Genomic DNA, 12,381 nt, shown 5'->3' with positions numbered 1-12,381 from the left:
CTTAGAAGATGAACTACATGAGAAGATGGGGGAGACAAGGGAAGGAAAAGAATCTCCTAGTTCAACTAAGGAGTTGACGCCTACAACAGGAGATGGTGAGCAAGAGCCTAATCTATCTGGTAAATCGATGAGTCCATGGCAAACTGGAGTATATCAAAGAGTCTACAAGAGCTTCGCCTGAGTCAACAGGAGGTTGCGGTAGACAACCCACCACCTAGGAAGTCGATTAGACAGAGAAAGCCTAAACCAAGATACGTGGATGCATGCTGCCTTAGCAGAAGAAGAGATCATGAAAGAGCCAACGACATTTGAAGAAGCATCCTGAAAAATAAAATGACAAAAGCCGATGGAAGAACAGATTAAGGCATTGAACCAAAATCAGACTTGGGAACTAGCTCCAAAACCCAAGGATGTAAAACTGATATCATGCAAATGGGTTTATAAAGTCAAGACTCGTCCCGATGGATCAATAGAAAGGTACAAGGTTCGACTAGTGGCTAGAGGATTCTTATAGGAATATGGGTTGGACTATGATGAGACTTTTAGCCCAGTAGCAAAAATTACAGCGGTGCGAGTACTACTAGCACTTGCAGCGAGCAAATCTTGGAAACTGTGGCAGATGGATGTAAAGCATGCCTTTTTACATGGAGAAATTAATCGAGATATCTACATAGAGCAGCCAAGTGGTTTCTAGAGTAAAAGGCATCAGGATTACGTTTGCACACTAAAGAAGGCCTTGTATAGGCTTAAATAAGCACCAAGGACATGATACATCAAGATAGGGGAATTCTTAGTGTGAAGCGGGTTCTCAGTGGCACCTGCAGACTCCAGTCTCTTTGTAAAATTTCAAGAAGGTAAACTAGCAATAGTGCTAGTGTACGTGAATGACTTGATCATCACTGGAGATGATGACGGTGAGATTGAAATGACAAGAGAGAACTTGTCCGTGCGATTCCAAATGAAGGAACTTGGAGAACTGAAGCATTTTCTTGGACTAAAGATTGATCGAAGCAATAAAGGCATATTCCTCTATCAGCAGAAGTATGCCAAAGACCTATTAAAGAAATATGGGATGCTCGAATGCAAGCCAATTGCCACACTTATGGAGGCTAATGTCAAGCTATGTTCGGAAGAAGGAAAAGACTTGGAAGATGCAACTATGTACCGACAAATAGTTGGTAGTTTAATCTACCTTACATTATCGCGACCAGATATAGCTTAGCAGTTGGTGTGGTTAGCCGGTTCATGCAAACACCAAAGAAGCCGCAACTTGAAGCGATACATCGAATATTGAGGTATGTGAAGGGTACAATAGACCTTGATCTATTGTACAAGAAAGGTGGAGCATGCAAGATAGTTGGGTACTGTGATGCTGACTATGATGGTGATCATGACACATGACGATCAACTACTGGATACGTATTCAACCTTGGCTTAGGAGCAATCTCTTGGTGTAGCAAGAGACAACCTATAGTATCTTTATCAACCACGGAAGCTAAATACAGAGCAATGGCAATGACAGCACAAGAAAACACATGGCTTATGCAGTTAATGAGGGATCTTCATCAACCAGATGATTATCCAATGATATTGCGCTGCGACAATTAATTAGCAATTTGCTTGGCCGAGAATCCACTGTTTCATGACAGGACCAAGCATGTGGAGGTACACTATCACTTTGTGAGAGAGAAGGTACTTCAAGGAGAAATCGAGATGAGTCATGTGAAGACTGACGACCAAGTTGCAGCCATACTCACGAAAGGACTTAGCAATGCTAAGTTCACCGAATTTAGAAAGTAACTTGACATGATGACCAAGACAGAATTGTGAGAGTTGGTGCTGAGGGGGAGTGTTAAATGTCATCACCACCTCTCTTGAATATTCTGGAGTCTTCCGGAAACTTCCGGACATTTTCAAAAAATTATAGAATTTTTTAGAATCTTTTGGAAACTTCTAGAGTTTGATAGAGTTTTCTTGACTCTTCCGGAATGTTCTAGACTATGCTAGAACCTTCCGGATTCTCTTAGAATGTTCCAGAATATAATAGAACCTTATAGGATATTTGTAAGTTTCTAGAACTCTTTAGAGTTGTGTTGATTCTATAATCTTCCATAGCCCTCTAGAAATATGGAAAGAGTCTCATTATGTACATATATAAACAACAAAGAGTGAAAGCAAGGTGTCCAAGTATCAAGAGTTCAAAAGAGTTTTTCCTTGTGTGTGAGAGTGGTCATTCAAGAGTGATAGTTTGTGTGTATTGTAAAGTGTACCCTTGTTGTGTACAAGTATTTGTAATAAATAAAATTACATTTACTTGTCGTGTTGAACTCTTCAATGTAATCCCGTGGTTCTGTGATTCTTTCCTGGTTCGTAGGACATTAGCTGTTATCCAAAATGATCTCAAGATCTTAGCTCTCCTAGATTTCCGGGATCAGGGATGATCTTCCGAGGATCTTGGAAGGCAAATCTTCAATATTGAGTCAAGTCTTTTGCTCGGTTCTGGGTTGGTTGTGACGCTCGGTCCTTGATATCATCTTCTGTACGCTGATCGTTCCTATTCTGTATGTGCATCGATTATGATCGACTGATGATGGCCGTCCTTCAACCAGCTGGGGCACAGCTAGCTTGTAATCGACGTAGTTGTTGACTAGAGACTGCCCTAAGTTTGACTTAGGAATTGGGTTAGACTGGGGTCGAGTCATGGTACGGTTGGTTCTATTTCGAACCATAGCCGACCCACGGGTTGGGTCGGCATCATGCGGCTACTGTGGGGCTCTGAGTGTCCTCAAGGTTGTATCGTTCTCCTTGGATGCCTCACCTCTTGGCTCGGGACATGTAGGCCTCGGTCAAGCTCGGCACCCTGTGAGTCCGGATCATGTCCATAGAGTTGGTCTATTCCATAGGCCAACTCATCGACTTATCACATTTTTCCTCATATATATATATATATATATATATATATATATATATAGATATATATATATAAATATATTTATAAAATTTATTTAATTGTATAAATATTTATAAAATATTTATATTAAGTGAACGCAATCCCAATTGGTCTATTCCATAGGCCAACTCATCGACTTATCACATTTTTCCTCCGATATATATATATATATATATATATATATATATATATATATATATATATTTATTTATAAAATTTATTTAACTGTATAAATATTTATAAAATATTTATATTAAGTGAACGCAATCCCAGTTGAATCCAACCAGGTTAAGTTCGAGTTAAGTTCCGAGCCGAGTCAAAACATGCAAGTTAACCAAGCTAACTAATGATTCGTGTACAACTCTGATTATCGGATGACCCTAACCAACCCAACGCTGGCAGCTGGCCATTAAATGGACAGCCAAAAAGAAAGTGGTCGGATGTAACAATCAAATGTCTATCATCAGATGGATAAGATCATCCAATCAATGTGATTTTCAGCATATGCTCCATCTCGATTGACACACATGCATGATACGTGCACAAGAGATGAGTCGCCACCATGTAAGAACATGGAGACAACAGATGGGCTACTCTTTCCCGCCTTCACAACATAATAAAACAATCTCCAACGTTCCAAAAATCAAAGAACATGAATTCTCAGCAAATCAAAATCACAAATCCAACAACTCAATTTCCATCTACAGTCTCTTTGTAGTAATGGGTATCCGAAAAAGCGTCCCCTTTCTCGTCTTCTTCCTTCTATTCTGCTTTCCGATGGCAGATGGAGCATTCATAACTCCGACCCAATTCATCAGAGATGGCGAAACCATAGACTCTGATGGCGGAAGCTTCAAACTGGGCTTCTTTAGCCCAGAAAATTCGAAGAACCGCTACGTCGGGATATGGTTTGCTAAAATCCCAACGCAAACAGTTGTGTGGATCGCTAATAGAGAAAACCCAGTTACAGATTCTTCAGGAGTATTCAAAATCGGAAGTGATGGAAACCTTGTGGTTTTGGATGGGAAGCAAAACATCATATGGTCTTCGAACGTCTCAACCACATCAAATGACACATCCGCAGAGTTCTTCGATACGGGAAATCTTGTATTGAAGAAGGAACGCTTGGATGAAACCCATAGAATCTTGTGGGAGAGTTTCAACCATCCTTCTGATACGTTCATTGCTGGAATGAAATTCGGGTTGAATTTGAAAACTGGAGAAAACCAAGTTCTCAAATCATGGAAAAGCCCTAGCGACCCATCTTCTGGAAACTTCTCATTAGGGTTTGATCCGAGGGGGATCCCACAGATTGTCATTTGGGAATCATCGAGTGTTTATTGGAGAAGCGGGCAGTGGAATGGGCAACTTCTCACTGGTGTGCCAGAAATGACATCTTTCTCTCTCTATGGATTCAACATCATAATCGATGATGTAGAAGGGAGGATATATTGCACGTATTCAGATAAAAATATTCCATCTAGGTTCGTTATTAGTTCGATGGGGAAACTAGAGCGGTCGTATTGGATTGAGAATCAAGGAGCATGGAATGTTGTCTGGTCGCAATCCAACGCAGAATGTGAGATGTATGGGAGGTGTGGCCCGTTTGGAAGTTGTGATCAGGGCCGGAAACCTGTTTGTGGGTGCTTGCCGGGTTTTGAGCCAGCGTCGCAGATAGATTGGCATTTGGGGAATTGGAGTGGTGGGTGTGTGAGGAGGACAGAGCTGCAGTGTGGGAAGAATGGTAGCAGCAGTGGGGATGGATTCATGAAGTTTTCAGGTGTGAAACCGCCAGACAATTCTCATCCGGTGGCCGTCGAGAGCACGGAGGATTGCGAATCGAGCTGTCGGAGGAACTGTTCTTGCATTGCATTTGCATATGAGAGTGGGTTTGGATGTTTGACATGGGCTGAGGTTTTGAATGATATACAGGAATTTCCTCAAGGAGGGCAGGATCTCTATATCCGTCTTGCCATGGTAGAATTAGGTAAGAATTTCAACATATACTGTACTTGTTGATCGTTCTCTTGATGATCTGCACCATTCAGTGGGCCACATCCCAAAAGTTGTACAGAACAAATGAGCATAAGTTTCCAATGGATGGGCTGAACATTCTGATGCGGAGCCTGATCGGTGGAACTGGGAACGTGTGGAGAAGATGTGAATTGTGGGCGAAGATGGACTAAATGGATGATGCATTGGCAACATTCCAACGGCTTGGATCGGCTTGATGGTGGAATACACAGGATAAAATAGGGTATGTAGGAGAGGGGGGGAGGAGATCTCAACCCTAGTTTATCCTGTGGGTCCCGTCATCAGGCCAATCCAAGCTGTTGGACCACCTTCAGCTGTTGGACCACCCACAAGCCGGTGCATCGTCCATTGGTCCACCTTCATTGGCAATTCACATTTTCTACATACATCGCTGGTTCCGCCAATCAGCTCGGCATCACATCCAAAAACTGATCAAAAGGATGGTTATGATTATCTGATCATCTTGATTGCCACAGATTTTTACATCCAAGAACTAGCCCATCCATTGGATGGTTTTGATCGACAAGCACTTATACATTGATTATGCTGAATTTCAATGAGATCATTTCTATTAAATTTCTGTAGAAATATGTTGAATTCAGTGGTAGCTTATGCATTTTGTAGCTCTTTAAAGCTTTAACAATGTTTTAATGGGAATAACATGTATTAATGGACGGTTATGATTTTGATTTCAGGTGCTCAGAAGAAAGGAAGATCGTGGATTTTAATTATAATAATCCTATTAGCGGGCATTATGCTGGTTGTATCCACCTTCTTCCTGTGGACATGGATTAGGAATAAAAGAGGTACTAAATATACCATTTTCCTTGCATAAGAGCCATCGATATTGAAGGTCCATCCAAGCATGCTAGCTAAGTTTTTGGGTCCCACGATATAAGTGGGTCCCATCGTTAGGTGATTCAAACCATTCATATGATGGGCCTCACTATGGATGACAAATGAACTGAAATATCTCCCAAATTGAGCTACTTAACCTTGAATGTACGACCCAATGAATAGACTGTTTAGAAAGAAGACATAGAAGCAGTTCACATTGCGAAAAAAAAAAAAAATCTTCCAGCCTGGGGAATTTTTAGTCTATGGGCCATCCAGGATGAGGTCAATCATTTAACAGCTTGGATCATTGAACCGTGGGCCTATGTGTACAAACTGAAGTGAAATGCTATGGCGCTCCTAGAGCACTCTAAATTATAATGATCTTAGTTGCATTAGGATACTAAAACAGTCCAAGTCTTTCTTTTCTTTTCTTCTTCTTCTTCTTCTTCTTCTTCTTCTTCTCTCTCTCTCTCTCTCTCTCTCTCTCTCTCTCTCTCTCTCTCTTTAATATATATTTTTTAATATTTTATTTATTTATTTATTTAAGAGAACAGGTGGAAACAGCCCACCTGAATTTTATTGCCAAAAGGAAGTATACAGCCATGTACTTGGAGTGGGTTCCACAAAAACAACGGGCCTCACCTATCATATACCAATTACACGTACATAACCACATGAAAAGAAACCCAGAAGGAAAAAAGAGAGAAGAAGAGGTTCAAACTCCGACATTGATCTATACTGTTGATTAGGTCTAACACACATTTCATAGGCTACCATGCAAACATGATGCTGATATAGCAAATATCATGTAATTCTATCAGTGACCTTAAATATGGACGATCAAGATTGCTTATTAAAAAATAGGTCCAATCAACAATTTGATCCATCTTTTTGTTAGTTACCCTTCATAGATTGCTTATGATTCGAAACAATCCCATTTGTTAGGCATTTGCAACCATCCCATCTGTGGCTTGGAAAAAAGTATGGCTAGAGAAAAAGCAAAATCAAGGAAATATTGGATCATCCCATCTAGTCTTTCAACGTACTGTATTTCAATATAGCCATTTTTAAAAAGAAATATTCACTGTAGTTGATAGCCATTTTTTTTTTTTTACAAAAAATCAGTGTAGTTGATTCCTCGTATATACACATGTGACTAATTAACTTCTAACTGTTGTATTCAGAAACACAGGAGAAGAAGAAGAAGAGAAACAGCCAAAAAATGCGTTTTTGGGAATTGGGTAGTTCCAAGAACTCCAATAGAAAGTTTGGGGACTCTGATAAAGGCCCTGATTTGCCATTATTTGGTTTGGATCATGTCAGGGTTGCAACAGACAACTTTTGTGGAGCAAATAAGCTTGGAGAAGGAGGTTTTGGTCCTGTTTACAAGGTAATGTACTCGATCATAGGTAAGGTGTAGTCACCTTTTGGTAATCTAAGCTGTTGATCTTGTGGACCTTGTTGCCGAATGAGCCTAGTCCAATATCTAGTCCATCAGATAATCTGAGAATTACAATCAATGGTTGAAATTAACTGGGGCCTGGTTGGATGATTAGGATCATCCTTCGGGTAGCCTTCTTTTTCTGGGCATCTCCCATCACATGAGGCCTATAACTTGAGTGACCTATATCATTTAAAAAGTGGGCCGAGAGTCTTTTATTTTATTTATTTTTTTATTTTAAGAAAAGGGCCTTAGCCCCAAATGAAATATTTTAATGATGTATTCAACTGGATAAATCAATGGGCGGAATCATTTTTTGGGGCGATTATTGGGTTATTGGCAATTCAAAGTAGCACGGTCCACAGGATGGACACTTCCAATTATATATCCAACCATCTTCGTGAGACAATCTCTGATGGACAACTTCACGTGTACCTTATATCATAAAGTTTATTAGAAGAAAGGAAGAGATTATGTTGGCTAAAATACTATTAATGAAGTTGTTTATTATCTCAGGGTAAGTTTCCCAACGGACAGGAAATAGCTGTGAAAAGACTTTCAAAAGGATCAGGACAAGGACTCCTGGAATTTGAGAATGAGGTTATTCTCATAGCCAAACTCCAACACAGGAATCTTGTTAGGCTCTTGGGGTGTTGCATTGAAGGGGAAGAGAAGCTGCTGGTGTATGAATTCATGCCTAACAATAGCTTGGACTTTTTTCTCTTTGGTAAGGGCTCTTCTAACCTTTGATCTATATAAAAAAAAATGATCCAATGCTCTATTTGAACCGTCCAATCGTTCAATCTAAACAGTCCATTAAGTTTAGAACACATTTCAATGATTACCATGCAAAAAATAAGATTCACCAGATTGTCACATCCATCCTAGATTCAGTCTTCCTTTCCATAGCCATTCATTAATTTTCCAATCCATAATGGATGGAATGGTTAGGATTGCCTTACAAAAGTAGTCTTTAGAATCATAAGCAATCCATGATGGATGGGTGGATCGAACTGTTGATTAGATCGATATTTATACAAATGATCTTGGTCGTCCATATTAGAGACAATTATTAGATGGTCAAAGTCATTATATTGGTGTGATATTTTCATGGTATCCCATGAAATGTGTGTTGGACCTAATGGACAATCCAGATCAATAAATTGGACTGTTTGAGTGTCCTAATGCCACTGAGAGCATGGTTACTTAGTGTGTTCTTTGGGCAGTACTGGAGCATTTCTCATAAGCATTTATATTAGATTTTTATTTTTCTGCTAAATGAGGAAATCTCACATGCAACTAAGTGGACTATAAACATCCAAGCCCTCTAGAAAGTAGGGTCCTACAAAAAAGAACACATGATAAGATAATCACATTCATCCACTCATTATGTGAGCCACACCATAAAAAATAGATAGCCAAATATCTGACTTAAAAGTACAAGGATGGCCACCAAATGAGTGTTGAGGCAGTGGAGATAGTATGACTTTCCTATTTCAGAAACTCCTCTCTTACCTTATAAGTGCTTGTCTATGTGAAGTCTAAGGGGATGGTTTGGCACCATAGATTTGAGGGGATTTCAAATCCCCTAGCATGTTGAGCACCATAAAAATAACGGAGGGTTTCAAATCCAGGGAACTTCAAATCCCTCAAAGAAGGGGTTTGAAATCCAAGGAGGAAGATTGCATTACACCTAAAATCCTTCCAAGACTTGTATGTATAACATGTGTGTGGTCACTAGGATACTAATCTAGTGGGTACATGGCCCATTGATGATATCCCAAAACAATCAGAACATCAAGTCATCACTATAATTACTATAATAGGATAATCTTAGCTGTCCAAACATTATCCATATAAATCAACGGTTAAAAATTGTTAGTTAGTCACTCAAATGTGATCTTGTGCTCGTGGCCCATCCGAGGCTTGGAATTTCATAAATTTTCAGACAAAGTATATATTTCAATGGGCTTATTACAATTTATTAATTAAAGATATTAAAGTCTGTAAATATAATATGCATAGCAATTTTTGAATTAAAGGTGATTCTGTATCTAGGATGCCAAACACAATCGGAGAATTCAAATCCAAGGGTACTTCAAATCCACGCTCCCAAATCCTCTGAGCATGTAAGACTCACCCAATCCAGCACCATTGGAAAAGCACCGCGCGAGCACATAAGCCATGTAACTCACACTAAAAGGGCAAAATCACAACTGCATGCAGGAATGTCCAACTAATTACATTTGAGGCCTCTTAAAAATGGTAGTTTCCTACCATCTGAAATTGTAGGGCTATCCATGCCATACAAATCGTGTGGCACATAGAAGATGAATTATAACTCAAAATTCACACTGACCAAGCAATCCTAACCATCCGATGGGTGTATCCATACTCGGATTTGTGGGTTCCACCACCAACTGGGCCACCCAAATCGCGCATATGGCACTGGCACTTCTGAGGAGCTTTTTTTATTTTATTTTATTTTAAATTTTAAATTTTAAATAAAAATAAAATAAAAATTTAAAAGAAAAGGTGGACTCTGAGGAGCTGTTTTCACTGCTGATACTCTAGAAAAAGTTCCATGTTTCAAACAGATACAGGTAGCAACTGCATACATGGCATGCATGTAACTCAAATCAAACCATCTAAAGAAAAAAGAAGTAATTTCTGAATTGACCCATTAGTAGACTTCAAATGGACGGTTTAAATGAAAAATAATCAACGGTCTCAATTGAAATGTTCACTGAGATCAGATGTTTGGATCATCCGATCAATCAATTTTTTTTTTATTTTTATTTTTTTTTTATTTTTATTTATTATTTTTGCGGTTATGACCTATCTATGGTGGGTCCCACGAATTGGGCCTCTTGATTAACTACAACTATGCCACGTGTACTATAGAGTATCAAACAATATATTGAAAATTCCTTCGTTTATAACCTGATTATATTGATCAGATCAACACAAAAGAGCACTGCTAGATTGGAGAAAGCGATTCAACATCATCGAAGGGATCGCAAGAGGCCTTCTTTATCTTCATCGTGATTCAAGATTGAGGATCATACATAGGGATCTGAAGGCTAGCAACATTCTTTTGGATGATGAGATGAACCCTAAAATTTCTGACTTTGGTATGGCGAAGATTTTTGGAGGGAATCAAAACCAAGCAAATACCATGAGAGTAGTAGGAACATAGTGAGTACTGTACTCTATGCACTTCCACACACTAGGATCCATGTGGGCCCTGTTAGATGTTTGAAAAGTACTGTATGGCACATGTGTGAAAGATCAAGGCCTCTCATCAAATGGGATCCATTACCGAACCGCAGAATGGTGGTTGAAATAAATTTAGCAGTGATCCACATTGAACATAACATCTGAAGAATGGGGAGGCTTGATTTCTCACCCAGTGAAAGTTCAAGTGGGGTCTCCTGATGAATGTCCCAGATCTTACATGTGTGCTGCACCTGCATGTGGGCCATGGATATCCTTCATAATCTCTACGTGCGCATGGATATCCTTTATAATCTCTTGTTAAGTCAGAATAACTGATATCTTTTTCCTAATTACATTTCCTTTTTCCATTTTTGTTGAATTGTAGTGGCTATATGGCTCCAGAATACGCCATGGAAGGTCTTTTCTCAGTGAAATCTGATGTGTATAGTTTCGGAGTTCTACTACTTGAAATCATCAGTGGTAGAAGGAATGCTAGTTTCTACCACCCTGAGCAGCCTCTAAACCTTCTTGGATATGTAAGTATGATACGATTTGCTAATGCCACACGCTTGTGGTGCAAGCCTGTCTGCATGTTGGCACATATGCCAATAGAAAACAGGTGCATGAGATCTGAGCTTTGTTTCTTGTAAAATCAGGCAGTTTGATTCCTCAGGTGGGCCACAATGTAGAAAGCGAAACTGACTGTTAAAAAAAAAAAAACCATTTTCTAGCTGTCCATTTCTTTTGGAAGTCCTGGGCCCCCCTTGGGTGTTAAATGGCCTGACTTTTAGGCTAAGATATAGACAGTGGGCTCACCTGATGAAATGATCTGATCTTGCACACGTTTTTAATATTGGCTCGTGTGCCTGATTGGATTTAGCAAACCACATGACACATTTAAGAACACCATCGTCTATACAGCCATTTTCTTAAGTGGTGGGGCTCATCCATTCTGCAAAGTGGCTGACTGCAATCTGGACTGCTTATGTTGTGGGCCCCGCTATGGATGGAGCATATCATAAAAGTTACTCTGATCCAAATCAACCATTGAATTCGGACCACTAGTTGTTGTCCTTACAGACCTTTTGATTCGCGCAAATCGGATGGTCTGGATTGCCTAATCATCATGGTTTCTATGACATGCTCCATCAATAACAGGGCCAATGAATTGGACGGTTTTGGATACACACACACACACACACACACACACACTCTAAATGCAGGGTGGAATACTAGCCACTGTCTATGAAATAGCCAAAAAAAAAAAAAAAACGAAAGAAAAAGAAGAGAGCTTTAGAGGGCATGAACTGGGTGTTTCAGGCATGGAAGCAATGGAAGGAAGAGAAGATGCTGGAGCTGATGGATGCATCAATGAGCGATTCCTATTCGGCATGCGAAGTGCTGAGATGCATACATGTGGGGCTGCTGTGCGTGCAAGATATCGCTGCTGATAGACCGACCATGGATTCCGTAGTTTTCATGCTCGGCAATGAAGCTGCAACTCTTCCAATGCCAAAACAACCTGCGTTTTCGGTAGCAAGAATTCCCCGAGAGAGTGACCTGTACCCGATCACCTCCGAAATCTGTTCAGTAAATGATGTCACAATTTCGACGGTCCAGGGACGGTGATGGCAATGGCCCATTTGTTACCATGCTGTATGTTCCATATTATCCTCAGATTCTAGGGTTTTGGACGTTGAACGATGGAGAATTCATTTGTAGGGTCGCATGCTAATGTACCATATTGGCAAATACACGTATGTATGAGTACTAGACTCTTAAAGTAGTTATTTTGAAAAGGGTGTTAATGCATTCACTGTTTCTAGGATACAGGGATTTCCTGTATCCTGAAATTGAGGGAAGATCATCTGTTTACGGCGCACAGGGATTTTCTGTATCC

The 12,381-nt window shown here is 39.8% G+C and overlaps 1 protein-coding gene across 1 annotated transcript; it reads left to right on the top strand.

Annotated features, from left to right (window-relative positions):
- Positions 1–3,670: 3,670 nt before the first annotated feature.
- Positions 3,671–12,110, top strand: LOC131220276 (G-type lectin S-receptor-like serine/threonine-protein kinase B120). The gene is made up of 6 exons (XM_058215227.1): positions 3,671–4,937; positions 7,006–7,211; positions 7,779–7,989; positions 10,223–10,460; positions 10,867–11,017; positions 11,802–12,110. The coding sequence occupies exons 1-6, from the start codon at positions 3,671–3,673 to the stop codon at positions 12,108–12,110; spliced, it is 2,382 nt and encodes a 793-aa protein (XP_058071210.1).
- Positions 12,111–12,381: the final 271 nt, after the last annotated feature.

Source organism: Magnolia sinica, chromosome 12 (assembly GCF_029962835.1).
Source record: "Magnolia sinica isolate HGM2019 chromosome 12, MsV1, whole genome shotgun sequence".
In the NCBI taxonomy this organism is placed as follows: domain Eukaryota; kingdom Viridiplantae; phylum Streptophyta; class Magnoliopsida; order Magnoliales; family Magnoliaceae; genus Magnolia; species Magnolia sinica.
This window is presented reverse-complemented; position numbering and strand designations above follow the sequence as displayed.